Here is a 24215-nt window from a genome sequence, read left to right on the forward strand (position 1 = left end):
GGGACGAGAAACATCTCAACGCGGGAAAACCAAATTAGAGAAAGGAACTTGGCAACGTTGAAGCGTTCCTTGAGACATTTAAGGTGCATTGTAAATCAAATTTGGTGTTCCGTAATTTATCTTTTAAATTCCTATCACGTATCGGGCTATATTACGTCAATTTACGGCAATTTCCTTCATTACTCGCCCCTTCGAAGTAGAGTGCGTTGGCCACCATGTTGTTTGTTTGTATTTGGTAATCCAGGAGGTCATGGTGGAGCCAAAGCACAGCGGTACAGTTCGCGCTGTCCAGCCTTAAATATGTGGAAAAATGGACTTATTGGACAACAAAACTTTTAAATTGACACAGTTATGCCGCCTTTGTCTCGCCGAAGATGGATTAATGGTGCAATTATTTGGTGAAGAGAGCTGCGGACGAAAGAAACCCCTACCTGAAAGGATCCTGTGTTGTACCACAGTGGAGGTTAGGTGGCTAGGCTAGGGTAGGCTTAAATATTTGCACCCAGAAATATCCGCTCTCAATGCGAAAATTGTTGTATTTAGCGCCCATAAGTAAAGGTAAGACGAAATCAATCACCACATGGGTACTTTTATCCTAGAATATGGTCTCAACAGAGTGCATTTAACATCTTTAGAAAAATGTAGGACTTGGCCGTCTCCAAGGACATATCGTCATTGAAATAACGCTCTGCATTCATCAATTCCGATATTAGCTCAAATCCTTATGATATTTGACTTTATTGACTAACCCGGTTGTAAGAGATCCCTACTTTGCACCCCTCTCCAGTATCTAAATAAAGCTGTTCAGGCTGTCATGCCATAGGCATACCTTATTTCCTACTGTGACACCAGAGTTTCTTTCTTAGTTCTCTCTGCTTCTGCACTTTTTATTGTCTCTTTCATGCAGTTTTGAACACTGGAAATGCATATTTGCTATCATCTTCCAGCCTAATTATCTGAACTTAGTTCGCACATTATATGAAGGGACCATTCATCTTGAAATCTCATTCACTCGCTTTCATTCAGTCTTTGTGCTTAACAACTTTCTGAACTGCCAAAGTTTCTTTGAATTGTATCATAGCATAAGTGTCGTGTTAAGTCTGGATTTTTACACATGCACATTTCTGATAAATTAGTCTTGGTATTCAACATATTCTTAACTCTGAAATTTTTCCACTCGAACAATTTGTTGTATAACTCTATTTTTGTTGAACCCTTTTCTTTTTTTTTTTTTTTTTTTGCTTCCAAAATCTTAATTTTTTAAAATTTATTTGCTGCTGCATGAAATCTGTTTTTGGACTAACAATACAAAATTAATCTTAAATTTCTATTTTTCCAAGAGTTATAAGAGACCTAATCTTGTTGCTTAAGTAACGGCACAATTTGATGTGAAATGCTAAGTTTACTCCCTATGTTAGTTTCGGTTCAGTCAGAAAAAAAAGTTTTGGAATCTCATAATTTTATCTACCTTTTACTTCAAAAATTTTGGGATAATCTCTTAAATTGCTAAATGCCTCTGCCTCTGCTAGCTATATTTCCTGCTTCTGTTCAAAAGAAAAAATTGTTTTCTGTTTAACCAATTGCATTCTATTGTCTCAGAACCCAAGTTATACCTTTACTTCATGGGCAAGCTTCTATTAGCACGTTTCTTGCGGCTCATTTTTTGTGCCTCTGATTCAACATGGGGGCATGACCACATAATGGTCACGCCGCAAGGAACGTGTTAATTTAACAACATATTTTGTACTCCGTCAATATTTGTGCATAACCCTGCCAAATTTTGTGCAGGTATTTTCTAGCATTTGTGGTGATAGTTTTTCTTTACTCACTATGAAACAATGGGAAACTTCAGAAAGCCATAATTAACACAGTTTGCATGTGCATGCTTTGTTGCTTCTTTTGTAGTTCGTACCTAGCAGTAGCATGAGAACTCTCTTTTTGTAAGGGTTTGTTGGCTGGCTTTTTGTCGGCTAGCTTTTTGTCACCCCCTCTTTGTTTTAACTACTGTATAATCTTATAAGCTACTTATTCAGTTATGTCTTTAATAGGAAGATGGCTCTCCAATGGTAATTTTTTTTTAAAAAAATTATTATTTTCTACCTCTCATCATTTTATATTCTTTCATTGACAAGGACAAGATATTTTCAGATCAATTTTAATTTGTAAAATTGATTAAATAATTTAACTTTTATAATTTAACCCTGGACACTTAAGAATATTTCCATAAGTATGCATCTTTAACAGTCAGTGGACAAAGTCTTTGCCATTTGAAAGCCACGTCTATATTATTTTAAGTTGTTTACAATATGTAAAATTCAATATGAAGTAATAATGTTTCTGTATATCCATGTAAAAAACAATTTTATTCATTAACCTTCCTATTTTAATACTCATTGTACTTTTATCGACAGGTTAAGGAAGGAGATGGCTTACCTGTAGTTGTCTGTCATCGCTGCCTCTATTACATTGATACATTTGTTGACTTTCGTTTAAAATGTCAACGTGTTGATGCTGCTCTGCACATCTTTTGCAATGAAATTAAGGCCAAGGTAGTCATTACTTTATTCGATTTATTGTAAAGCTCATCTGTCCGACAATAACCTTTCTCTATTTTTTTAAACCAGGAAAACAGAGAAAAATCTGATTCTGAAGAGAGCCATCCTATAGATAATGTGAGTTTCCTCAGTTTCAAATCTATTTGTGCTTTCAATATGTGCGTGTGTGTCTTAGTTTGTTTAGGATTTTTATGTTTTAATTTAACTATTTTATAACAATTTATACTTGCAGATTGAGCCAGCACCCCAGAAAGAGTTCTTGAAATCAGATTTGACTTTTACTGCATCTGAAGATGAAGCCTTAGAGGAATCAAAAGGTTCTGACTTTGTAGTAAAGGTGAATGGAAACAGTGAATGTGTACCAGATTCTGATTCTCTTCCACTTGAAAGTGACATGAGTTCAAAAGACTCAAGAATGGGGCCTTCAAATAAGCCATATCACTGTCCACATTGCAATAAACCTTTTACTTATAAGGCAAGATTAGCAGCCCACATAAAAACCCATGGGGAAAATCAAGTTTACCAGGCTGACAATATGCTGCAAATGCCACAGCAACCTTTGCCTCAACCACCTCAAGCTTCTCAGCACAACCTGCATCATTCAGTTCAACAGCAATCAATGCAATCCCAGTCAATGCAGGCACAGGGTATTCAGTCACCCCAACTTCAACATCAACTTTCACCAAGTGCAAACCCGTACTCTTCTCAGCAGCATACCATGTCTTATGGTATGACGCAATCACCATTGTCTCAGCATATGCAGCAACAAACATCAGTTCCTCAACAGTATATGTCACAACAGTCAATGTCTCATGGATCACCCCGTGTATCAGGACAACCAATGTCACCTTTGCATTCAATGTCGCCTCAACATCATCCTATGCAGCAGTCGTATCATATGCAGCAACAAGCATCCGTTCATCAAACTTCCTTGCAGCAACAAGTTCCAATCCATCAGCCTGCAATGCAGCAGCAAATATCTCTTCAGCAACAAATGAGCATGCAACAGCAGCAGTCGTCAATGCAGCAGCAACAGCAGCAATCGTCTATGCAACAGCAGCAATCATCTATGCAACAGCAGCAGACGTCTATGCAACAGCAGCAGATGTCTATGCAACAGCAGCCAACATCCATGCAACAACAACAGTCATCTATGCAACAGCAGCAACCATCCATGCCACAGCAGCAAACATCTATGCCACAGCCACAGCCATCTTTGCAACAGCAACAGTCTATTCAACAACAGTCGATGCAACAGCAACAATCCATGCAACAGCAACAATCCATGCAACAGCAGCAATCTATGCAACAGCAACAGCCTATGCAACAATTAGGAATGCAGCAGCATGGACCAATGCAACATCAAGGGCCAATGCAGCATTCCCAAGGGATTCATTCACAACCTATGCATCAACAGTCTCAGCAGCAATCAATACCACAACAACAGATTATGCAGCAGCAGAGTATTCAGCAGCAGCAGCAGCAGCAGCAGTCTGTGGGTCAGTCATACGATGGAAGAATGTATGATATGAACTATATGCCAGAAACCCCGGGCACTCCTCCAAGTAGTGGCAGTGAGAGCTCTTATAATTGCTCCTCTTGTTCTGCTTCATTTATGACTCCTTGGATGCTTGCTGACCATGTACGAAGCAGATGCTGTGATCCGAATGTGTCTTACAACTGTGAAAAGTGTTACTCACAATTTGGATCCTTTAATGACTTGGAACAACACAAGCTTTCAAGATCTTGTGAAAATCAAGTCCCAAGCTACTATGATGCTTACACACCACCTCCAAGTCATTATGGAATGTATGCTCATCAACATCAGCAAGACTTTTCGAGTGGCGGTGACATGATTGATTCAAGAAACACTCCTTCACCATGGAACGTGATGGCAACTCGAAGTCCTGGAGCTGTAGGCAATGGCAGTAGTTCACGGTCTCGAATGCAGCGCCAAGATAGTTACTCAACAAGATCTCCGCAGCTTGGAACTATGGAGGAATTGGAGAAGTTTGCTATGAGCAATACTGTGGTAACATCACCTTTAGAGCCTCTGGCATCACCAGGCTTGACAGAGCCTCTCACTTCCGCACCGTCACCTTTAGACCCAGAAAACAGTGTGCAAAGTGTGCAAAGTGTTCAGAGTACTCAGAGTACTCAAAGTAGTGGAAGTGGTAGCTGTGGCCCTCGTTCAAATTTAAATTTTAACACAAACTCTAGTGTTAGGTTTGGTGGACCCAACTTTTGTGGTGGAAACATAAGTTCAAACTATGGTGCATCAAACACCAACTCTTCTTTCATGGGTGGTGGTGGCCAAAGTTTTGGCAACATAAATCAGAACTTTGGGAGTTCTTCCCCCAACCAAGGTTTTGGAAGTAACATTATGATGCAAACTTCTCCCTTTGGTAGTAATGGAAATTGTTCCATTGATCAAAATCTTAATTCAAATGTTGCTGTTAACTCTCAAAGTATGAATTTTGTTGAGGAATCTAATCTCAGTTTTGGTAATAGTATAAGTTCTACCTATAGTAAGAAATCTAGTAGTGGCTGCTCCTCACCTCAAGACTCAAGACAAGAAGTAAATGCCAACACAAAATTTTGTGATGACATGAATCCTCTTGTACAGGATCAGAAACGAAGCCCACTGGCTGATAGAATTGGAAGCCCCCTTATTGATGGTGAGATCAAATCAAGAACAAAAGTTAATGAATCGTTAAATATAAATATTAGTGATTCAATGACTGGATCATGTGCTGAAATGCTTCTGACCACCTCACCTGGTTCCAGTAAGGGCTGTATGGGAGGCGGGGATAATCCATATTCTTGCCAGGTGTGTAAAGCTAGTTTTGCATCCAGGACTTTATTCTCAAACCATATGAAGACTCATGCGCCGGATCGCTCTGTCAAATGTAATCTATGTAACAACTCATTTCCTACCACAGCGGCCTTGCGGTCTCATGTTGACAGTGTTCATTCTGAAAGTGGCAGTGAGAAGTCTCTGCACATTGTGCTTGATGACTCTCAGAGTCCAGGGAAGATGAATGAGAATGGTAACAGTGATGATAGTGATGATGAACCTTTAAGCAAACTTGTTGTGAAACCAACTCCTCCACCTGCCAAGCGGCGTGGGCGAAAACCTAAAAGTGAGACGGAAAATGGTGAAAAGCCTTATGGATGTGTTTACTGTGGGAAGGGCTTTGTTACTGCTGTCCGTTTAGCTATACACACTAAACTGCATACTGCAGAAAAGCCCTTTAAATGTGATCAGTGTGACAAGGCATTCAGATCACGTGCTCACCTGCAACGTCATGTCAAAACACATGCTGGTGACAAACCATTTAAATGTGTAACTTGCAACAAGTCTTTTACTGTATCCATGAATCTCAAGATACACATGCGCACTCACACTGGTGAAAGACCATACCAGTGTAATCTATGCAAAATGGCTTTCATTGGTTACTCTCACTTGTACAATCATCTTAAAACTCATTCGGATACTCAAGGGCCTTTCACTTACACATACTTTAACAAGGTTTACACAACTACAGGAAATTTTACACTGACTAAGAGAGAGAAAACAGCAAGAGGCCGCAATAGAGATAAGGATGTTGAAAATGATCCGTCAAAGGAGGATGATGAGATTGAACAAGTAAAGGAAGTTGTGAGAACCATTAATAAGAGCACCACTGGGAAGAAAAGGGGCCGTAAAGCTCACTTTTATGAACCTGAAGAAGATGAAGAAGAAGTCCTAGAGGATGATGATGAAGAGGAAGGTATTGAAAATTCAGATGTAACATTAGATTTTAAGTAAAAGCCCCTTTTGTACAGTAAGTTAAAAGTTCCAGATTCTTCCGGTCAGTGAAGGCTATGTTGTCACTTTAATTCTATCCAGAGTGATTCCTATACCTGTAAAAATATGGGAATAATTGTTTTGACTGATTAGCAAACTATCATATTAAATTTCTCTTTGGTCTTCTTGTCTTTATAGAGAAATCAGCCATCTTGCCTTACAAGACTAGTGTGGAATAGCTATGCTTTTAACAACTTCCTCATCTCAGTCTTATGCAGCTACATGGATAAGTTATAGTACCTGGAGGTACTAATCTTACTTTTCTTCTCTTATTGCTCAAAGTGTTTGTAATTTAAAGACATTAATTTGTCTTATGGTATTGTGACAATGTCTCAGTGTTCTTACTCTAACAATTGTTTTTTCTAAGAACATACCTTACTTTCATAAAATTTGAAAATCCTTCCTACGGTAAATGTACTAACAAACGTTTCATTGAAAAGTATGTTGTGTTGAGTGCAAACTAATGCTATAAAAATGTCTAGGCTGTGATTCAATGGTTGGAAAAATGGCCCTCAGTTTTAAATATCGCCTGACTAATTTTTCTGTTCCTTTATGTCTGTTTGATTACTTAACATGAGACTGCTTCCCCTTCTTGTTGACTTCCTCTGCATTGTGTACTTTATTAAACTAAGTGTAATATTCTCTTGGAGTGCTTTGCTTCATACATTTTTATAAGTCTCTGCAAATCTGTGACCACCCGTTAAAACAAAATGCCCTCGTTTTTTGTTGTAATTTTTTCTAATTTGTGAGTCAAGTGATTTCTTTTAATTGACTTCTATTTGCTCAGAGTATCTGTTTGCTCAAATTTGTTCTTAACTCCATCATCTTGAAAGTGAAAATCCTGCTCAGCGTTTCTTTACCACCTATGATGATTTTTTTAACCAGTCTTCCAGGGAATCTTCATGAAATCATGGACTGCTGTTGTATTTGGTCAGTGTATTGTTGTTTGTTTTTAACTAACACTCTAACACTGACTACCGTGTTTAAAGCTTTGAGTGAAGATTATTGAAAGAAGCAATCAGATGCCGTTCTTTACTTGTTCAACATACATTATGGAAGGAATAATTGTTCCTGTAACATATTATATCTATTATTTTGTTGGTACTCTCTTTTTCTCTGAGTGTTTCAATTTTTTCTTCTTTTTGTTTTTACACTAACCAATGTACTGAGTGGTGGTTGTTTTTACTTTTGTTCTATTCATTGTTTTCTTTTTTTGCAGTGATAAGTAAAAGCCGCTTAACAACATCCTAGTTATAAGTGCCATTTGCTCTCTGGTATCTCGGTTTATCCGATAACTTTTTCAATCTCATGCATTATCTGAAGTTGTTTCAAACAATCATGCCATGTTTAAGAAATTGCTCTTAATTTTAAAATAGATACTTGCAAAAGACTGTGAAATGTTCGATGACATCTATTAGCTTGAAGGCAGTTCTGATATCAGAAAATATTTCAAAGTTGTTGTACTCCAACCACAGAGGTGAATGAGTGCAGTGCAATTTTAAATAATTTTGATGCAAACAGGGGATTTTGAATTTTGAATGGGCTATTGTAGGAATACGTATGTTACATTTAGTATACTTTCTCTCTGTTTGAAAGGTTGTGATGTTATCTACTTAATTTTTTTTAATCTCTATTATTTTTGAAGGAATTGTGTGCTATGTATGAAATTCTGACCTTACAAGAAAAGATAAGTGAATTGTATCAACTGAGATGACTTTCTATTCCTTTTCAAAGGAAGACCTCAGTTGCATAGCAGCAATTATCATCATCTTTTTTCTCTTGGTTAGCCATTGATCAAAACTCTGTGCCAGTGATTTAGTGATTTTCCCCCCTTGTATGTACTGTTGAATGTTTCGTAATTTTTGTGTCATAAAAAGCAATAAGCTTGTTCCGTTTATTGCAAATTTAATTCTATGATCTATTGTACTAATGAAATACTCAGATTAATTATTTTTTTTTGTTTCTGGTGAAAAACACTTGAAAAGGCTCATGTAGCCATTTGTGTCATGTGTAAATCAGACACATTTTTTTTTCATGTTAAGACTGTGATGTCATTTTTCATTCAGCACAATTGAAGATGAAGTCTTTTGACATTTTTGTCATTTTTTATTTATTTATTTTTGGTTTTCTGTGTTTATTACCTGCTTTTATTATTTAACTTACAATTTATCATTTTAAATTTGTGTTATGTGTGTTCAGATACCTTGAACTGTTCTAAGACAAGTTTTCGTAAATTTTCAGTAGTTGTATAAGTTGCAAATTAGTACTGTATCTCTCTTTCTTTTTTGTTACCCTGTTCTATGAGCTTATTTTAACAGACATCTTAAACTGACAATTAAGTAGATTAAGATACTTTGATCAAAACTAATCAAATTTCTCTCCGCACTTTTAAAGCTTTAAAAGGAAACCTGGTTTACCAAATCTATTGTGTTTCTCCTCATTTTCATTTTAGCTATCAATCATTTTATATTTTTGTTTTATTTCACGCTCCTCTGTGTTATAAAATGCTAGTTATTTAAGCATGGTTGTGACGTTTTGTAAATCTCTTGCCCATTAAGTTTCAATGTGAAGAGGATTTGCATTCAAGAAGAGAAACAGAGTTACTGTACTTCATATCATGATTTGCCATCAACACATTATCAATGAAAATGAGTGTTCCCTCGGAAGGTATGTACTTTTCCTTCTAAAGGACTTAATGCAGTTTTTAGTTAGACTGGACGGGGGCTGTCCTTAGGCCTACTCGTAAATATTGAAAAGTTTGAGCCAATGCCTGTTTAGCATATGATGGTTTCTATGGTTGTGGGATACCAGGTTTGTAAAAGGATACTTACCTGCCATACATTTTGTATATAGACAGACTTAAAAAGACAGCTGTAGTACAAATTGTGTATATACATTTTCTATTCATTGTAAGTGTTGTTTTTGTGTATATGACCAACTGGTGCTCATAATTGATAGCTTTGTCTTCTTTTTATCATGAGATTTTATTGATCTGCTAAGGTTTTAAGGAGATGTATGCATTAGCTGGATGAAGTCTAGCAATCTTTGGTTCAGCCATCCCTCACATGTCATTCCAGGTTGTGCTATGTGTTTAATTAAGATAGATTTTCTTGCTATGTCTCAATGTTAGCCCTCAACATCATGTCACTAATGTTCCGTACTTGAAGTTATGGAATGAATTCCTAGTCATGCTACAATATGCATACCTGTTGGTTGATTCTTGTCCTGTGTTTTTGTTCCATCTGTTGAGAGTTTGAGTTTAGCCTTTTGCCTTTGTAATACTCAAGGTATGACATAGCAAGTTTATCTCTCAAGTTGTGTTAAATTGCTCACAGCTCTGATTTGTCAGCAGAATTTGTATTTTAGTTCTTTTTTAAATGTACAAAGTATCCATAAAATGTTAAAATTAAGAAAGTTTTTCACATTTTGTAAGCGTTAAAAGTCAAAAGTGTGAGAAGTTCTTCTCAATGTTTCTTGCCTCAAACACATGGTTGGTGGGTTAACCTTGTATTACTTTAAAGTGGTAAGGTTTGTTATGTCTCATTCAGTGTTTCAATATCAATTGAACAATTTTTTTTTTGTTTTTTTTTAAATTTTGTTATATTTTCTGTACCTTTACATCACCAAGAAATATATTTGTTACTAGGCATAATGTTTATTACCACATTTTCCCCCTTATCTTTTGCCAGACTTCCTTCTGTGCTGGCTCTGTGTTCAACTTCATCCCTCCTTAATTTTGTTATGCTATTTGTATTGCATTTTTATGCTGTCAATTATTTACGGAAATACCTAAATACTGATGTCAGTGGCAAATAAATGTTTCTATAAGGATTTCACTCTGTTATTTATTTTGAGTTTATCTTTCATTAATGAGTAATGAATGCCAACTTGAGCTTGTGTGTTGGTTGTTCTTGGGTTTAACAGTTACAACACTTCAGTTACATAACTGTCAGTAATATTTTCCTTGAGGTGAGAATTTTAAATATGTGCAATATGTTCAACCTGTCTTAAAGCTTCCTTAAGTTTTGACACCATATCCTGAAGTTCAGCCAATGTGCACTCAAATTTTACCAGCTTATCTTCTTGACCCTCTGGTAAACCTTCGGTTTCAAATTGCACAGAAACGAATGAGCTAGTGGTTTGCTTGTTACTGCTGGACTGAAAGATAATAAAATGGAATTAGGAAAATGCTAAAATTTATACTGCGATTATCCTTCAATAATTATTATCCTTTAAGTATAGGAAATCTTACCTTAGTATTGTGATTCAAACTCCACTGAACATCCACAATGTGAGGGGGATGAACACTAATATTAGAAAGACAGGCTTGAACTTTAGAAACACAAGCGGCATAGGCATCAGCTAACATTTTACATCGAGTTTGGGGCCAATTTGCTTTAGTCTCTAGAAAAACAGTAAGGGAATCCAGAGTGAGATCTAAGCGAGCAGATTCAACAAATAGGGACAAAAGAGCACAGTGAGCTTCCTTGACCACATCTCCTTTGGAGGAACCAGAAGAAATACCTGAATTAATAGAAAAGAATAAGCGTTGTCTTAATGTCACGTAAGAGGAAACTACAACGGCCTGTAACAATGTGTGGTGCAGTCAAAAGGACACGAAAAAAGCATTCAATGTAGGTACTTACTAGAGAGGTTGGCTGACGTGAAGTCTGGTTGGGTTATGGTAGTCATTCCACACTGTAAAGATTTTACAAAAACTTCGTCACTGACAAGGGTGGAATTGCCCATTCTTTTCAATCCTGTCATTATTTCTGTAGAAAGCTTCGGCTCCATTTTTATACTAATAGAAAATAACAGAAATATCAACGCTTGAATCACGCACAAATTTTTGTTTGTTTCTGGTCTCTGCTGGTGTCTGCTATTCAAGTCAAGTTCCCCACCATGACATGAAAATGCACCGAGTTTTGAAGAATTTTACATCATTAAGTATTCATATTATCATTATTTTGAATACATTCATATAGAAGAAAGTATATTAAAAAGTACTTGACACCCATTCGAATAAAGGAAATTGGTACTTTTGGGTTGTCGTGGGTGTGTAAGGGGTGGCCCCACTTGCTGTCAGTTTTGGTGGGCGAGAGCAGAGAGCATGTCGGAATTTGTTCAATGAATTATTTTGTGTTTTCGTTTTTCGACGTAGATTTCTGTTTGGTCTCCTTTAATCCAATATCGTCGGATAGATAGTTTCTCCTGTTTGCCATAGATTATTATTATGGTTTTTTTACCTGTTTCTTAATTGTTACTGTTACGTTGTATCTAACTAAACATGTCTCGGGTGAAGACCACTAACACAGTATTTGTAGAGATCAGCAATGGTTTTAACCTTAATTTCACTGAGGAAGAAAAGGTAAGTAGTTTGATAATAATTCTTATGTACCAAAATTAAAATTTCTATATTTACAGGAAATCGTGAATCGTGAATTTGTTCTGATGTTTTCTGAACTGTGTCTTCTTGATTAACAGGTGGAGTTGCCAGAGCTAGAACGGAATAGTGTTCTTATTCAAGTAAAAGCTTGCAGTCTGTCTAGCTGGCTTCATTGCTGCAGCAATGTAGGAAAAGATCCTGCAACCGCAATTTTGTATCAAACCATTAGCAAGATCAATGGCTCTTCTAACAAAACTTGCAAGTTGCCTGCAGGCCAGGATATATCTGGTATAGTTATGGCTGTTGGCGAAGATGTAACTACACTTGCCAAAGGAGATTATGTTGTGGGTAAGGATAAATGTCTATGCTAAGTATGCGTAGTTTCATTTTAATAGATTTCTAATAATTTTTGTATCACTTTCTTTTTTTCCCCCAGGTATAATCCCGTTGGATTATGGTCAATCAGGTTGCTCAGATTTTGTCATTCTTCAAGAATTTGATGTTGGTCAGTTATTTTGTATTATTTGACTGTTATCACTGCTTTGACTTGCATCCTGCATCACTTTTTTTTTTGTTATTTACAATGTTTAGTTCACATGCCTGATGGGGTAAGTTTTGTGGATGCCGCTGGTTGTGTGGGTGATGCTGTAAAAGCTTACATTGCTTTACATTACATGGGCCGTTTGGGCGGTTCTGATGATACAGGTGAGTGTATGATCAATTTTATGAATTTCTTTTTACCGCTCTCCAGCAAATCACATTCAATTCTAACTTAATTTATTTTAGTTATGGTGCTACATGGTGCTACGTCGTTAGGATCAACTTTGCTTCAGCTTGCTCATCATTGGGGAGCGAGAGTAATGACAAGCTGTTCTTCAAACGATGAAAAAACCTACATTCAAAGCCTTGGTGTTCCATTATGTATGTATGATTGACTGAAATGGATCTGTTCCTATTAAGCCTGGTTTTTGATTTCAAATCTTCTTTTTCAGTACAAGTTGTAGAATTAAATGAAATAAACCAAAGTTTAAAGTCAGCATGTAATGCTGAAACTGGCAATTTGGGAGTCAATATAATTATTGATACTATAGCCTCACAGCCAACACAAGTGGTATTGTCTTGATCCTTAATAGAAACAATCCTAAATTACAATATACACAGCTTTCCTACTAGTTAACCATTTTCAGGACTCAAACATTATTGAAGAGGAGAAGATTGAACCATTAGTAAGACCCAGTAAACATGATATCATATCTTGTCTAGCTGTTGGTGGCCGCTGGGTGACCTGTGAACCGAACCTTCAGGTTGTTGATATTTTCTGTTTATTTAAACATTAAGCCCATTTAGTTCAGTTTAACTAACTTCTTTTGTTTCAAGCTGGACCCCCCAAACTCCAAATTATTATTTTTAAGATGTGCAAGTGTTGGGTTCTTGTGCGAACAAGCTTGGATGCTGTCACATGCTCAACAGGGGCGGTATCAACATATTCTCATGGATATAATGCGCAAAGTCGTTACAGGAATTATTCGGTAAGTAAAGAAGTTTTGAGGTCCAAGAAAAATGTTTGTTATTTCAATTGCTGAAAATTATTTGCAGACCTAACATTCATCACACTGTGACCTTTGATGGTGTGAAAGATGCCTTGAAGCACTTATCCAAGATACGAGTGGGGAAGGTTGTGTTGACTTTTTGATCTGCTCAACTCAGCTCAATGTGTAGCTTGTGAACCAAATGGTCCAATCATTAAAATTTTCATTTAACCATATTTTCATTTATATAGTAAATGTGTGTATACAAAAGAAATCAAAGTGAAATATTGAAGATTGGTATTTGAAAAAAATAAAATAAAAAATGAAATAAGTTTTGTTGTAATTAAAACTCTATATTTACATCAGTACAACTTTTAAAATAAATTAGAATATATTCAAATGTAAGGCGACATGCATGATTACACATGTAAAAATACTGAAATCAAACACAGAAAAAATAACATCACAGACACTTTGAACAATAATTTTGGCTTACATCTAATCTACTTTGGTTAAAACATTGAGCAAACACAATTCATTGAGCATCTCGAGAATAAATAGTTTTAAATTAAGTTTCAACATCATATAAAAAATTGCAACAACTATAACAATGCTTCAGGGCTTATTGACAACACTGTTCCTCCATACGTTTGCGAGCTAGAGCTTTTGCCTGGGCAAGTCTTTCTTTAGCCTGTGCTGTAAAATCCTTTGTGACCCCTACAGACTTCCGACGTGAAGCAGCATTCCCACAAGACTTGTTAAGATTCCCAAGTGGTTGACGCTGTGAAAGAAACAAATTCAAAATATAATATTGAACATTGTGTAAATTCTAACAGGTGCAAAGTATTACAAACCTTGATCTCAGGAGAGGGTAAGGGTTCCCAATTGTTTTGCTTGAGTTTCTTCACCTCCTCAAATTTGCTGTAAATATCTTCCACCTGTTGAATAAAATATGATAAAAAATAAGTGGCGTAGGACAATACAAATTCAACAAAGAGGAACAGGTAGTAGAAACAATACAAACCTGAATATACATAACTTCCCAATATCCCTGTAGATCTTGAACAGTGACTGGCCTCTCAGAACTGTTCGTCTCACAAGCTGATATTAACCCACGGAACTGCTCAAATTTTTTCCTCATGAGAAGATGTGCTTGTCCTGCAAACACAATTATCAAAACTTATGAAAATAGCCATCACTGCATTACTTATGTTACAAGTCGCAAGAATTAATTAACCGCCTCTCGGGCTCAGACTGCATAAAGGTATATTTAGAACAGATGCACTTCTGGTGTCAGCGCGTTTAAAGATAAATTTGGAACGCCGGTGTGAAATGTTAATAAGACGGAAAACTCACCGATCGCAATCTGGATTTTACCGCACACATCGTCCGGAATGGCAGAACAGCTGTCACTATCTTTCAAAACACTTTGCCAGTTATCACACAGCCCGGTAATAGCCGTGCACTCCTGGTTCAAGAGGTCACGATAGTGGCTTGCTGACACTGACACCATGGCTCGGAATTCGAAAACACAGCTCTATAAGGCAAATGATAAATTGAAGATCCCACAAGCTCTTCGAAATTAAAGGCTGCTCCTCAAACTAAGTAAATCCCACGTGAGGAGGATCGGCGACAGACTAATTGTGTCATGGGACGGTTACAGCATTTAAATATGAGATGAGGGATGACTTTCCATCCACACATTCAACTCTTCTAGCTCCCGCTCGCTCTTGCCTCCGGTGGGAGGGGTGGCGCGTAGTCGAACTGCTCCGAACCAACTCCGAACTGCTCCGAACACTCCGAAGAAACCCGAAGCGCTGCTCGGTCAAGGATCGGTTGATTCAACCCGACTTGAAGCACGACTGACCTTAGACGTCCAATTCAAGTTACCTGAACCAAATGTGCGCGCGTTTCAACCGGCTTGCTATTTTTTTGAAGACCTCTGTATCGTTATTTGTTAATGTAATGAAAGATGTACCCTGTGTTACCTTAAAATAGCTTATCCCTCCAAATTTTTTGTATTTATTTGCCATATCTTTGTGTCATTGAGGTAAGATTTTTGTCTATCTATGCTGTTCATGCTACCTAACCCTTCTCTTATTTGTTTACTTGCTGATGTATAAGTGGTTTTTGTGGTTTTGTTGTTTACCGTATGGTGTTGTCTATACTAGGTGTCAGTTTTCTTATACGCTTCATTTTACCTGAAATTTATGCAATAGATTTTTCTGCGTAAGTTTCTCTGAAGTCCTCAAAATGGATCGCAGTTTTCAAGGCATGAGGGACGTATCTCTCCATGGAACTGCAGCTTGGCCAGCTTCAGGCAGACGAAATGCCTTTGTCATGCGCAACAATCGTACTTCTATTGCTGGTAGCTCGTAAGTTGGTTCAGTTATGGCTAGACTTTCACCCCTTCAATAGGTTAATGTGAAATTTCTATAATCATAATTTATTTCTTTATTGCAGGAGAATGAGTGTTTCAGGACGTTCCTCTCAGTCAATTCAAGTGATAACAAGGACTAGATTACATGATGTGAAATTGTTCGGCTTGCCTTTACCAGTGTTAGTAACAGAGGCGCTCACTTTTGCTGATAGTAAGTTGGATTTCCCAAAAAGTCTTGAATTGTCTCATTTATATATATCTTTTTTTCCCCTTCTAAATTTGATTTCAAACCAATTATCTTTTCGTTTTTTTTTGTAAAATTAAAGTGTTAATATTTGTGTTTTAGGAAGTACAGCAGTTAGTGCTCATATATCCCCTGATGGCTGGGCTTGGCTTGTTTGTGGCCGTCGGCTGTTAATATGGCAGTACAAACAAACTCCAGCAATGGCACAACAACGTCGCCCTCCGAGCACACAGTGCCGAGAACTCACTTTGCCTGCAAGTGAACTTGCTCATAGGGCTGATTTGGTGTGGGTGTATGCCAAAGAAGATAGTGTGGTAGGTTTAATGTGCCTAGCAATGGAATGATTTTCAACAAATAAATATTTACAAGTTACTTTCAATTTTCCTTTAGGTTCCCTCATGCATTGCAGTTTCACCTGAGGGCAGTGTACGGTATTGGCCGAGTGTTGCCTATGAAGGAACATCTGTTGAAGACAGTACAGATTTGCAAGGGCAGGAATGTGACTCTCTCACAAGTATTTCTTCATTGGGATGCATCCTTGCAACCACTACATCCACCATTGTTAGATTACAGCCTGAGGTCTGTTTTCTTTTTTCTCTTAGAAAAGCATTGGTTTTATTCCCTTGTGTGAATATCAATAATTGAAATCAATAAATAAATGCTCCCTTTATTACAGGTTATAAATGGCCGTCATTGTGTTACATGCACCACATTGAAACCACCTCAGAGTATATTGGGTGGTATTGGGCGTCGAATGTCATCTCTCATCTTTGGTTCTCTTCCCACAGCAGGTGGCACTGAAGCTGTAAGTATCACTCAAAGTTTTTTTGTCACAAAGCTAAACTTTAGAAATAGTCAGGTAGTGGAACTTTCCTGAGCATCCAATTTGACACAAAAAAATTCATCTGAATGAGACTGTTTTTACAGTTCAAGTGAAATAAAGGGAACAATACCCAATCTTTCGGTGAAACAAACAAATCGTCAAAGCTACATTCTATCAACCCCACGCATTAACAAATAAATAAATAGTTGAATAATTTCTACCTAATTGAAATTCCACCTTGTATCTCACTTTTTTGTTGTTGTTGTCTACCTTTTTTTGTTACCTTCACCTACATTACCATTTTTTTTAAATCTTTTTTCAGAAACTTGTTAGGGTTGCAGCAGTTGAGAAAACTAGTTGTAACAAAGAGCAGACAGAATTTATTGTCTATGTTCTCACTGAGCACACTCTTCAGAAATGGTCTGTAACGCCGCATGATGTTGAGAGACTTATATGGGAATGTGAAGTGGGGCGTAGGATCAGGGAAGCTTTTCAAGAAAAAGTCTGGGATCCCCAAGGTGGAAACCCAGATGAACAGGAATCCTGGCTGCTAGACATGCAGCCTACGAGTGATGGTGTGGCTATTCTAGCTGCATCTGTTCATCCTCAAATATCTCAGAACATGCAATTTGCTATTGGTGAGTAATTATGTGGCAATTATTTTTGCATGTATGTGAAATAGTATTTAATTTTTACTCCATCTTTCTTCAGCTACGCTCTCAACAGATTTAGGTGTGCCCCCAACCCGATTAAAGTCATTTACACCTTTAAAAAATGAAGTTGTTCCCCGTAAAACCGAACAGGATCTTTCTCAGTATCAACTTCTCATTGCTGGACATTCAGCTCTTGTCTTCAGTCAACGAAATGTGTTAGTTTTTCCGCGTAAGTACTATTTATAAATTTCAGTTTTGTCTACTGCTTAAAAAAAAATCTGACACTCCACTTCCCTTGCAGTCTCAAATCTTTCAGATGAACCTGACGCAATAGAGTTCCGCAATGAAGGAGATCGATTGCTTGGAGGTTCGGTGTGCGCCAACGTGCCTGTATTTTTCTCCAAGTCTCATGGTTTAGTAGCAATTTCCCCATTAGATTACTCGCCTCATGATTTTAGCAGTCAAAATGATAGCATTGCGTTTGGAGCTGATGTATCTGTGTCTGAATGTGGGGATACTTCTGTTCTTGAACAAGATCTTGAAGAACTCACTACACAAACTCAAAACGTTGATGCTCGCATGAAAGCTGCTTTTTTATATCATGTTAGTAAGAACCAAGCTCAATGTGAGGCCTTGGTGAGAGAACTTTTCCCACGGAATGAGATACAAATTTCTGATATTGACTCCCCCCTTGATGTGGCTGTGGTAAAAGTGAGCCAAGATCTCATAGATGATATTCCTGCGAGAGATCCTCGTTGGGTTGAAATGAAAACTTCCAGTAAGTTTGTGTTGTTTGTGTGTTTTGGGAATTAACACATTTTTATCTACCTTGTGTGTTCCTTTTAAACTAACTCTTAACAATAAGTAATAATGTGTTTTAAAATTATTTTCCAGACATAAGTTTATCCAGTTCAACCTCATTACACATTTTGAGACAAGTTGAGCAGAAGCAGCATGCTCTTGACCTTTTCTTTAATTTCCTTGTTGACCTTAAACTTTGGGAGAGACTCAGTGCTGTTGTCTCCTTCGGTGTTGTAATGGCCACTACACATGTGCTGGCTGAACAAGCAGAGAAGTTGGTAGCTGCAATTGCCCTTCATCAGCTTCAAAGTGAGCATGGAACATCGATTGAAACAGCAATTCGCCTTGCCCTGGATTTGGAAAGAGAAAGGCCTACAGGGAAGCTGAATGCAAAGGATCTTTTCTACCGTAAGGTAATTGGCTTGTTCTACTATCTGTCCAATCAATGTTTCCATTATTATTTCACAATTGATCCTGATTTTAAAAAAGTAACATTTGAAATTTAGGTTTCAGGCATCCAAAGGGCCATTCAAGTCTTGGTCAAATGGTCTGAAGACCAAGTGCACAGCGAGCGATCTCCTGCTGAAGTTGCCAGGCAACTGTCAGAAATTAATGAAATAATTTTAGAGGTTGTGAGGCAAGTTATTCAGTATCGCCAGCAGAAAGAGGAAATATTTCAGCCGAACAATCATCTAGAGGTTGGACTTTGTGAATATCTCCCTTGGACAGCATCTGCTGGACCAGGAGGACTGCGGGATGCTCTACTAAAGCAGGTAATGCATGATTTTTCTAATATCCCTATTTTTTTTCCTTTTTTGTTTTCGGTATTGCATTTTAGATATGGGCAAGAACAATTATAACTATATTTTATGTTCACAGCAATCCTTAACCCTCAAGTTTGGCGCTCGTAGCACTGGAGACCCTAAGCTCAAAGCAAAGTTGTATGATCAAGTACTGAACATTATAGACATAATTCTGGATGGTAAAAAGTGCCACCTTGAAAGTGTTCGTGGCTCAAATAAATTCACTGTTCTTTTTGAACAGTATCAAAAAGTGCGATCTAACTTAATTGAACCATTTGGTAAGAGTTGATCATTTAAATAGTGTATATTTTTCTATAGTATTGTATATTTTCTTGTTGTTGGGTCAATGTATTGGAGCTTAATGATCTTGAATATTTATTTGTTTCCAGTTGAGGACCGTGAATATGAACGTGCTGTGATGCTTGCTGAGAAATATTACGATTTCAAGACATTAGTACAGATTTGTGAAATAACAAACAATAGGGAGCGCCTTGATGTTTACATAGAAAAGTTCAAAGACCAAGACTTCTCTCAGTTCTTATTCAGCTGGTACATACAAGAGCAAAAACCTGGCCGTCTTCTAGAAACATTCAGAGCTGGCAGTGGACTAAGTGCAGCTGCTCAAAATGCCTCTCAACAGGCAGCTTTGAAGAGATTTCTTGGGGATCATCCATCTTTATCATGGCTGCAACATGTTTTTTTAAATGACTTCCAGACTGCCTCAGACACATTATCAAACCTAGCGCAACAAGAAACTGAGCTCTTGAGGCGAAAGAAGGTAATTGTGTTGTTGCCTCTGTTGGACTTGCTGACTTTATGTTGACCGATAGGTCTGCTTTCATTAGAGATTGTATTGAAGTTGTAATGTTTGACCATGACCATTCTTCCAGTCTATGCTCTCACTAGCCAAACTGGCTCTCCTAGCATCTGGTGAAACTGAAGCAAGGTCAGATCAAAGGGCACTGCTTGATGCAGAACTCGATCTTGTTGCTCACCAAGAAGATTTACCAGAATCTGTACTTGTTGCCCATGGTTATGATATTGATACGCTTCATGTCCTTCCTCCAGGAGAATTAATTCAGGTAAGACCACTGACAACACTTTTGTACTTAATTCTCAGAGAACATTTAACTTATACACCTTCATTTTTTATAGCTCTTAATTTGTAATGAAAACCAATCTGCTGATGAGTATACTTTTAAGAAAGCCTTGGATCTTTTGAAATATGAAGAAAATCAAAAGTCTGAGCTCAGGTAAGAACATTTTCTTGCTGTTTCTAGCTAGCTAACTAAACTGATTTTCTTCTCTCCTCTGCAGTTCCCTGATAATTTAAACATGCTTATATTATCAAGTTTTCTGCTTTACAGACTTAAAATTTGGTGCCAGGCAATTTTACGAGACACTTGGCTTGAGGCTGATGCAGACATCCCATTAAATGTTGTTCAGAAGACAGTCTTTTACAAATTAGTTGCTTTGATAGTTTTCATGGGTAATTTACAGACTCAACTTATATTTTGATGTCCCTTGAATTATTTTATCCCAATCAATCTAATCCATGATTATCTCTTTCCAGATATTACTGGCCAGTCTCTTAAGGAATTGGTGCCATCCAAAGACAGACTACTAGATGCCATTGAACTGGAAAAGCTGCCTGATTACGAGTCATTTAAATACCTCATCTCAATAGCTTATGAACATTTTGAAATTGCTCTCGCAGAATGATTTTTAAAACTCTTAGCTCACAAACTGGCTCACTGTGAATTATGTTTTTATTAATTGTATTATAGTTTTGTAAATAATATAATATTGAGCTAGCCTGTGTGGTGCCTCTAAACGGTGACATCTCTTCTCCATCCTACTCCCCGCCCGCCTCGCTCGCGGCCGCGGAGGCTTCACCTCACCTCATTGCGGTCCATATATGGAGGCGGGGCTTTGTCTCCAAGCCTTCCCTCTCCCCGCTCTCGCGCTCTGCGCCCGTGCTGTGCTGGGCTCTGCTCTGCTCTGGCGGCCGGCCGGCCCCAGGTCGGGTCTTGGCGGGGAGTGCTGCACTGCATGCAGCGTGGCCATGCCGGGCCCAGGGCGCCGCGCCTGCCGCAGCCGCAGTGCACTCCCCCGCAATGTAATAATGGGAGACCCGCTGCGTGGGCGATGAGAGGGGGGGGGCACCCCTTCGGCCCCGCTCGAACAAATAGGGATGCCGTTTCGGTGAAAAGCCCGCGATGATGGCTTAGTCTAGTAGCGGAGGTGGAACGTCCATAGGAAATGCTGGTTAGGAGGCCAGCCCGCAAGACCCGCGTGTGTTGCGGTACGGCGGTGGCCTACCCCACGGGCGCCCTCCTCTTGCCCTGACCACTTTGCGGACGTTCCGAGAGGAACAACATATACGCCCCGCTCCGCCGGCCTGAAACAAAAGGAGAACATCAACAAGGCGGTATGAACCTGCCAAGGATGTCGTCCGCGAGGTGCGCGCCCGCACTCGACTTCCGACTCGCGGTGCAACAGGGCGTGGTCCGGACGCGACGGGGCGGATGGCAGGACGGGTCGCGGGCCAGCCGGGCCGGGACGGGCCGGGAGGCAGGCTCAGCTGCAGCAGCGGGTCACAGTGCCGGGTGCTCGCCTCGCACTGCTCGCCCTACAAGGAGCTGGCCCGGGCCGACCCGGCAGCGCCCGCCAAGTGGGACAGGGCACCGAGCAAGAGCAAGCAGCAGCATCCCGAGCAGGCTGCTTCCTTTCCTTTGTCCGGCTCCGGCCCGAAGATCTCCCCCCCCCCCTCTCTCTCTCTCTGTCGGTGCGCTCCTTTTTCTCCCTGCTCGCGCGCCCTCGGGAAGGTGTTTTCGCTCCCGTCGGCTCCTGTACTTTCTTGCCGGGTGCGACGCAAAGCACTACTTTGTGGTCTGCAGAGCGCGGCCCTCCCCCACCCCCGCCCCCGCGGTCGACGCCCGCACGCACGCACCCGCGACTCGACACCTGTCCGGATGTGACGGGGTGCCCGCCGGCGCCGCCACCTGCACCGCCGCCACCCACACGGCCGGGGCACTACCTGTGACCGGACGAGGCGAGACGCTCCAAATCGCAAAATGATGAGAGTATTAGAAATCAATGCCGGTGCGCGCGCTGCTTGCACGAGGCAGCAGTTTGCGGGGAACAAGAGGGGGCACCTGGAAGTGTCTTTCTTTCGAGCCCCCATCCGCCCCCCCCCCTCCCCCTTCCGGACGCCGCCGCCGCGCCCCCGCGAGAGACCGCGAGGCCCCCGGAGGTGCACGGAGGGGGAGGGGGGAGGGGCTGGCTTGGCGTGCGATGGGGGCTGGCCTATTGGGGCCTACGCCGGGGCGCTCGGCGCTCCGCTACCGCATTTCACGTCAAGCCTCCGCCGAACTCAGACGCCGCGCCGCTCAGCAGCGACGCCGCTCCCCAGCGTCTGTTTAACGCGACACGACCCGGTGAGCCGAGCCAGCAGCAGCGCCCCCTCCGCCAGGGACTACGAGCACCCCGTCAGAGGAATACGCACCGCCGGCGAACAGCCCCAAAGGGATCCGAGGTGAGTGCGTGGGGCAGTGTGACACTTGGATTTAGGGTACATGGGTTGGTGTGCTGTTGCCGAGGCTGTTGCCCGTAGGCCTTACAGTATTTACTTATTTTTGACGGTTAAGAGTGTATAGGGTGGAGCGTTGATGAAGGTGTGATTGGATAGTGTTATGTTTGATTCTGTGATTTAGTGTCCTCTAGTTACCAAGGCCAGGGGGAGAACACGTCCAGCACGTTGCAGGATCTCATAGCGCCTGATGGGTAGGCAAAAACCTGTCTGCAGTGCATGCGGGTATTGCGGGGTGGCCTACCCCGAGTCTCGCAGGCGCCGAGCTCGCCTTTTTTGCCGAATGAACCTCTCAGAAACGGACGTACTTTCAAGATAATCGCTGAGCAAGTTGCGGTGCGGGGCGCACGTCAGCTGTCTGCCAGGGCAGATCCATTAGAGGCAGATCGCACACAGACCAAACAAACGCTCATCGAGTAATGTCGCTGTCGCCCAAACACAGGAAAAACAAAGATGCTATGTCCTTACCTACAGGTTTAGTGCCTCTTTACAAATGCCAAAAAATTGCCAAAGGCCCTAATTTTTATCATCTTCAGTGTCTTTGTAAACTGAAAATGTATTGAGCACTCCTGGAAAGGCACGACTATTTAGAAGCGCACCTTTGTTTCTCCAGTGTTGTATGTTGTTGGACCGGCCCATTGATCAGTAGCGTTCTTGTCTCGTGCACCTATCCTCGCAAGATATAGCGTTCGGTCGCTGCTGTACTTTCGTCTTCGTTCTGTTCCACTGGCTGTCTTTGTCAGGATCTGGTCCGGGGGCCTCCCATGGGCTATAGGCGCCTGCAGGTGAGCCCCGGAGCAGGGGGTCCGCGTCGGCGCGAAGGGAGGCGCAGCCCTAGCGCGGCGGGGCTGGCGGGGCCCCCAGGCCCGAGCCCTGGCCCCGCCGGGGGCAGGCGAGGCAAGGCACGGGGGCGGGGGGCCCGCTCGCGTGACGACCGTTTGTTTCGTCGGTCGGTCTCGCCAGCGCCCTGCCCGGCCCAGGGCTGCGGGCAAATGGCGAACTTTACAATTATAGTCGCACGGCCCTAAATTGGACGCACTTTGCATCGAGATAAGGAGGTCGCCTGTCGGTAGCCCCCCCCCCCCCTCTCTTTTACCCTCCACCCGCTTGGCCTGCGCGGCCTTCTCCTCAAAGCGACAGTTTTTTTTTTTTTTTTTTTTTTTTTTGAGAGCGAGGGAATGACCAGGAAGGTCCAATGCCAAACATTATTGTTCCCCACCCACTCGCTCTTAGCATCGGCTGATGGATGGTCTTTGTGACGCTTGCGGTGCACTTATTGCCGTCCCAAGCAGCGCCCTTCTCTGCTGTCTGTCACCTTCCTGCCCCCCCCCCCCCCCCACACACACACACACATATGCCTCAGGGGCGGGCCGCAATCATCACGATCAGACGTCTGGCCGGGCTTGACACCTTGACAATAACACGGCGTGGCGTGGCGTGGCGGGGCGTGGCGGGGGAACATGTGGGCCGATAGGTGGTGGGCAGCTTGACCCTCCCAAGGAGGCCATGCATAAGCCCCGTCCGGAGCCGAGCCGCGCCGAGCGAGAGGCGCCGAGTCCAGCCGCCGCGCGGCGCGACATGCAGACTCGTGAATCACAT

At 40.9% G+C, this 24215-nt stretch overlaps 6 protein-coding genes across 9 annotated transcripts in view; 4 read left to right on the forward strand and 2 right to left on the reverse strand.

Annotated features, from left to right (window-relative positions):
* The first annotated feature begins 205 nt into the window (after positions 1 to 205).
* Positions 206 to 10236, forward strand: LOC113203712 (putative mediator of RNA polymerase II transcription subunit 26). Of its 2 annotated transcripts, XM_026418524.2 has the most exons (4): positions 206 to 463; positions 2412 to 2549; positions 2625 to 2672; positions 2788 to 10236. In XM_026418524.2, exons 1-4 carry the CDS (start codon positions 311 to 313, stop codon positions 6364 to 6366), a joined length of 3918 nt encoding a protein of 1305 aa, XP_026274309.1. In that variant the 5' UTR covers positions 206 to 310; the 3' UTR covers positions 6367 to 10236. The 2 variants fall into 2 exon arrangements, 1 of the variants encoding a protein (XP_026274309.1); XR_008011669.1 differs by lacking the exons at positions 2625 to 2672; positions 2788 to 10236 and having other exon boundaries at positions 320 to 558; positions 2412 to 2550.
* LOC113203714 (COMM domain-containing protein 3) lies at positions 10237 to 11344 on the reverse strand. Of its 2 annotated transcripts, none has more exons than XM_026418528.2 (3): positions 11052 to 11344; positions 10658 to 10809; positions 10237 to 10563 (listed from the first exon to the last, which is right to left on the reverse strand). In XM_026418528.2, exons 1-3 carry the CDS (start codon positions 11197 to 11199, stop codon positions 10384 to 10386), a joined length of 480 nt encoding a protein of 159 aa, XP_026274313.1. In that variant the 5' UTR covers positions 11200 to 11344; the 3' UTR covers positions 10237 to 10383. The 2 variants fall into 2 exon arrangements, with proteins under 2 accessions (XP_026274313.1, XP_026274311.1); XM_026418526.2 differs by having other exon boundaries at positions 10658 to 10929.
* Positions 11345 to 11500: 156 nt separating this feature from the next.
* On the forward strand, positions 11501 to 13556 carry LOC113203713 (quinone oxidoreductase-like protein 1). The gene is made up of 9 exons (XM_026418525.2): positions 11501 to 11773; positions 11890 to 12139; positions 12228 to 12296; positions 12383 to 12496; positions 12578 to 12712; positions 12784 to 12902; positions 12979 to 13095; positions 13169 to 13320; positions 13388 to 13556. Exons 1-9 carry the CDS (start codon positions 11693 to 11695, stop codon positions 13482 to 13484), a joined length of 1134 nt encoding a protein of 377 aa, XP_026274310.1. The 5' UTR covers positions 11501 to 11692; the 3' UTR covers positions 13485 to 13556.
* An 87-nt stretch (positions 13557 to 13643) lies between these two features.
* On the reverse strand, positions 13644 to 14981 carry LOC113203715 (disks large-associated protein 1). Its single transcript, XM_026418529.2, has 4 exons — positions 14677 to 14981; positions 14345 to 14478; positions 14175 to 14258; positions 13644 to 14101 (listed from the first exon to the last, which is right to left on the reverse strand). Exons 1-4 carry the CDS (start codon positions 14831 to 14833, stop codon positions 13943 to 13945), a joined length of 534 nt encoding a protein of 177 aa, XP_026274314.1. The 5' UTR covers positions 14834 to 14981; the 3' UTR covers positions 13644 to 13942.
* Positions 14982 to 15179: 198 nt separating this feature from the next.
* LOC113203767 (nuclear pore complex protein Nup133) lies at positions 15180 to 20858 on the forward strand. 2 transcript variants are annotated; one of them, XM_026418619.2, is made up of 17 exons: positions 15180 to 15370; positions 15492 to 15695; positions 15784 to 15911; positions 16047 to 16258; positions 16335 to 16523; positions 16621 to 16749; positions 17090 to 17405; positions 17479 to 17649; positions 17722 to 18198; positions 18315 to 18634; positions 18728 to 18994; positions 19101 to 19302; positions 19414 to 19802; positions 19915 to 20106; positions 20180 to 20277; positions 20392 to 20513; positions 20598 to 20858. In XM_026418619.2, the coding sequence occupies exons 2-17, from the start codon at positions 15574 to 15576 to the stop codon at positions 20744 to 20746; spliced, it is 3483 nt and encodes a 1160-aa protein (XP_026274404.1). In that variant the 5' UTR covers positions 15180 to 15370; positions 15492 to 15573; the 3' UTR covers positions 20747 to 20858. The 2 variants fall into 2 exon arrangements, with proteins under 2 accessions (XP_026274404.1, XP_026274403.1); XM_026418618.2 differs by having other exon boundaries at positions 15540 to 15695.
* Positions 20859 to 23035: 2177 nt separating this feature from the next.
* Positions 23036 to 24215, forward strand: part of LOC127750402 (outer dense fiber protein 3-B-like) — a 14132-nt gene continuing 12952 nt past the window's right edge. The window contains exon 1 of the mRNA XM_052272027.1: positions 23036 to 23172. Coding sequence (XP_052127987.1) covers positions 23036 to 23172 — 137 coding nt within the window. The remainder of the gene's footprint in view (positions 23173 to 24215) is intronic.

The sequence above is a fragment of the Frankliniella occidentalis genome, unplaced genomic scaffold, assembly GCF_000697945.3.
Source record: "Frankliniella occidentalis isolate FOCC.00 unplaced genomic scaffold, Focc_3.1 Scaffold184, whole genome shotgun sequence".
Lineage (NCBI taxonomy): Eukaryota > Metazoa > Arthropoda > Insecta > Thysanoptera > Thripidae > Frankliniella > Frankliniella occidentalis.

Excerpts from the sequence above, each read along its gene's own strand:
- LOC113203713 (XM_026418525.2), top strand. The coding sequence starts at position 11,693 with ATGTCTCGGGTGAAGACCACTAACACAGTATTTGTAGAGATCAGCAAT. Across the intron at positions 12,713-12,783 it reads AAGCCTTGGTGTTCCATTAT|TACAAGTTGTAGAATTAAAT; the intron begins GTATGTATGATT and ends CTTCTTTTTCAG. Across the intron at positions 13,321-13,387 it reads GTCGTTACAGGAATTATTCG|ACCTAACATTCATCACACTG; the intron begins GTAAGTAAAGAA and ends AATTATTTGCAG.
- LOC113203712 (XM_026418524.2), top strand. The coding sequence starts at position 311 with ATGGACTTATTGGACAACAAAACTTTTAAATTGACACAGTTATGCCGC. Across the intron at positions 464-2,411 it reads TGTGTTGTACCACAGTGGAG|GTTAAGGAAGGAGATGGCTT; the intron begins GTTAGGTGGCTA and ends TTTTATCGACAG. Across the intron at positions 2,550-2,624 it reads GCAATGAAATTAAGGCCAAG|GAAAACAGAGAAAAATCTGA; the intron begins GTAGTCATTACT and ends TTTTTAAACCAG.
- LOC113203767 (XM_026418619.2), top strand. The coding sequence starts at position 15,574 with ATGGATCGCAGTTTTCAAGGCATGAGGGACGTATCTCTCCATGGAACT. Across the intron at positions 20,107-20,179 it reads CTCCAGGAGAATTAATTCAG|CTCTTAATTTGTAATGAAAA; the intron begins GTAAGACCACTG and ends CATTTTTTATAG. Across the intron at positions 20,514-20,597 it reads TGCTTTGATAGTTTTCATGG|ATATTACTGGCCAGTCTCTT; the intron begins GTAATTTACAGA and ends ATCTCTTTCCAG.
- LOC113203715 (XM_026418529.2), bottom strand. The coding sequence starts at position 14,833 with ATGGTGTCAGTGTCAGCAAGCCACTATCGTGACCTCTTGAACCAGGAG. Across the intron at positions 14,479-14,676 it reads TAAAATCCAGATTGCGATCG|GACAAGCACATCTTCTCATG; the intron begins GTGAGTTTTCCG and ends TTGTGTTTGCAG. Across the intron at positions 14,259-14,344 it reads GGGAAGTTATGTATATTCAG|GTGGAAGATATTTACAGCAA; the intron begins GTTTGTATTGTT and ends TTTATTCAACAG.
- LOC113203714 (XM_026418526.2), bottom strand. The coding sequence starts at position 11,199 with ATGGAGCCGAAGCTTTCTACAGAAATAATGACAGGATTGAAAAGAATG. Across the intron at positions 10,930-11,051 it reads CACGTCAGCCAACCTCTCTA|GTATTTCTTCTGGTTCCTCC; the intron begins GTAAGTACCTAC and ends CTATTAATTCAG. Across the intron at positions 10,564-10,657 it reads GTTTGAATCACAATACTAAG|TCCAGCAGTAACAAGCAAAC; the intron begins GTAAGATTTCCT and ends ATTATCTTTCAG.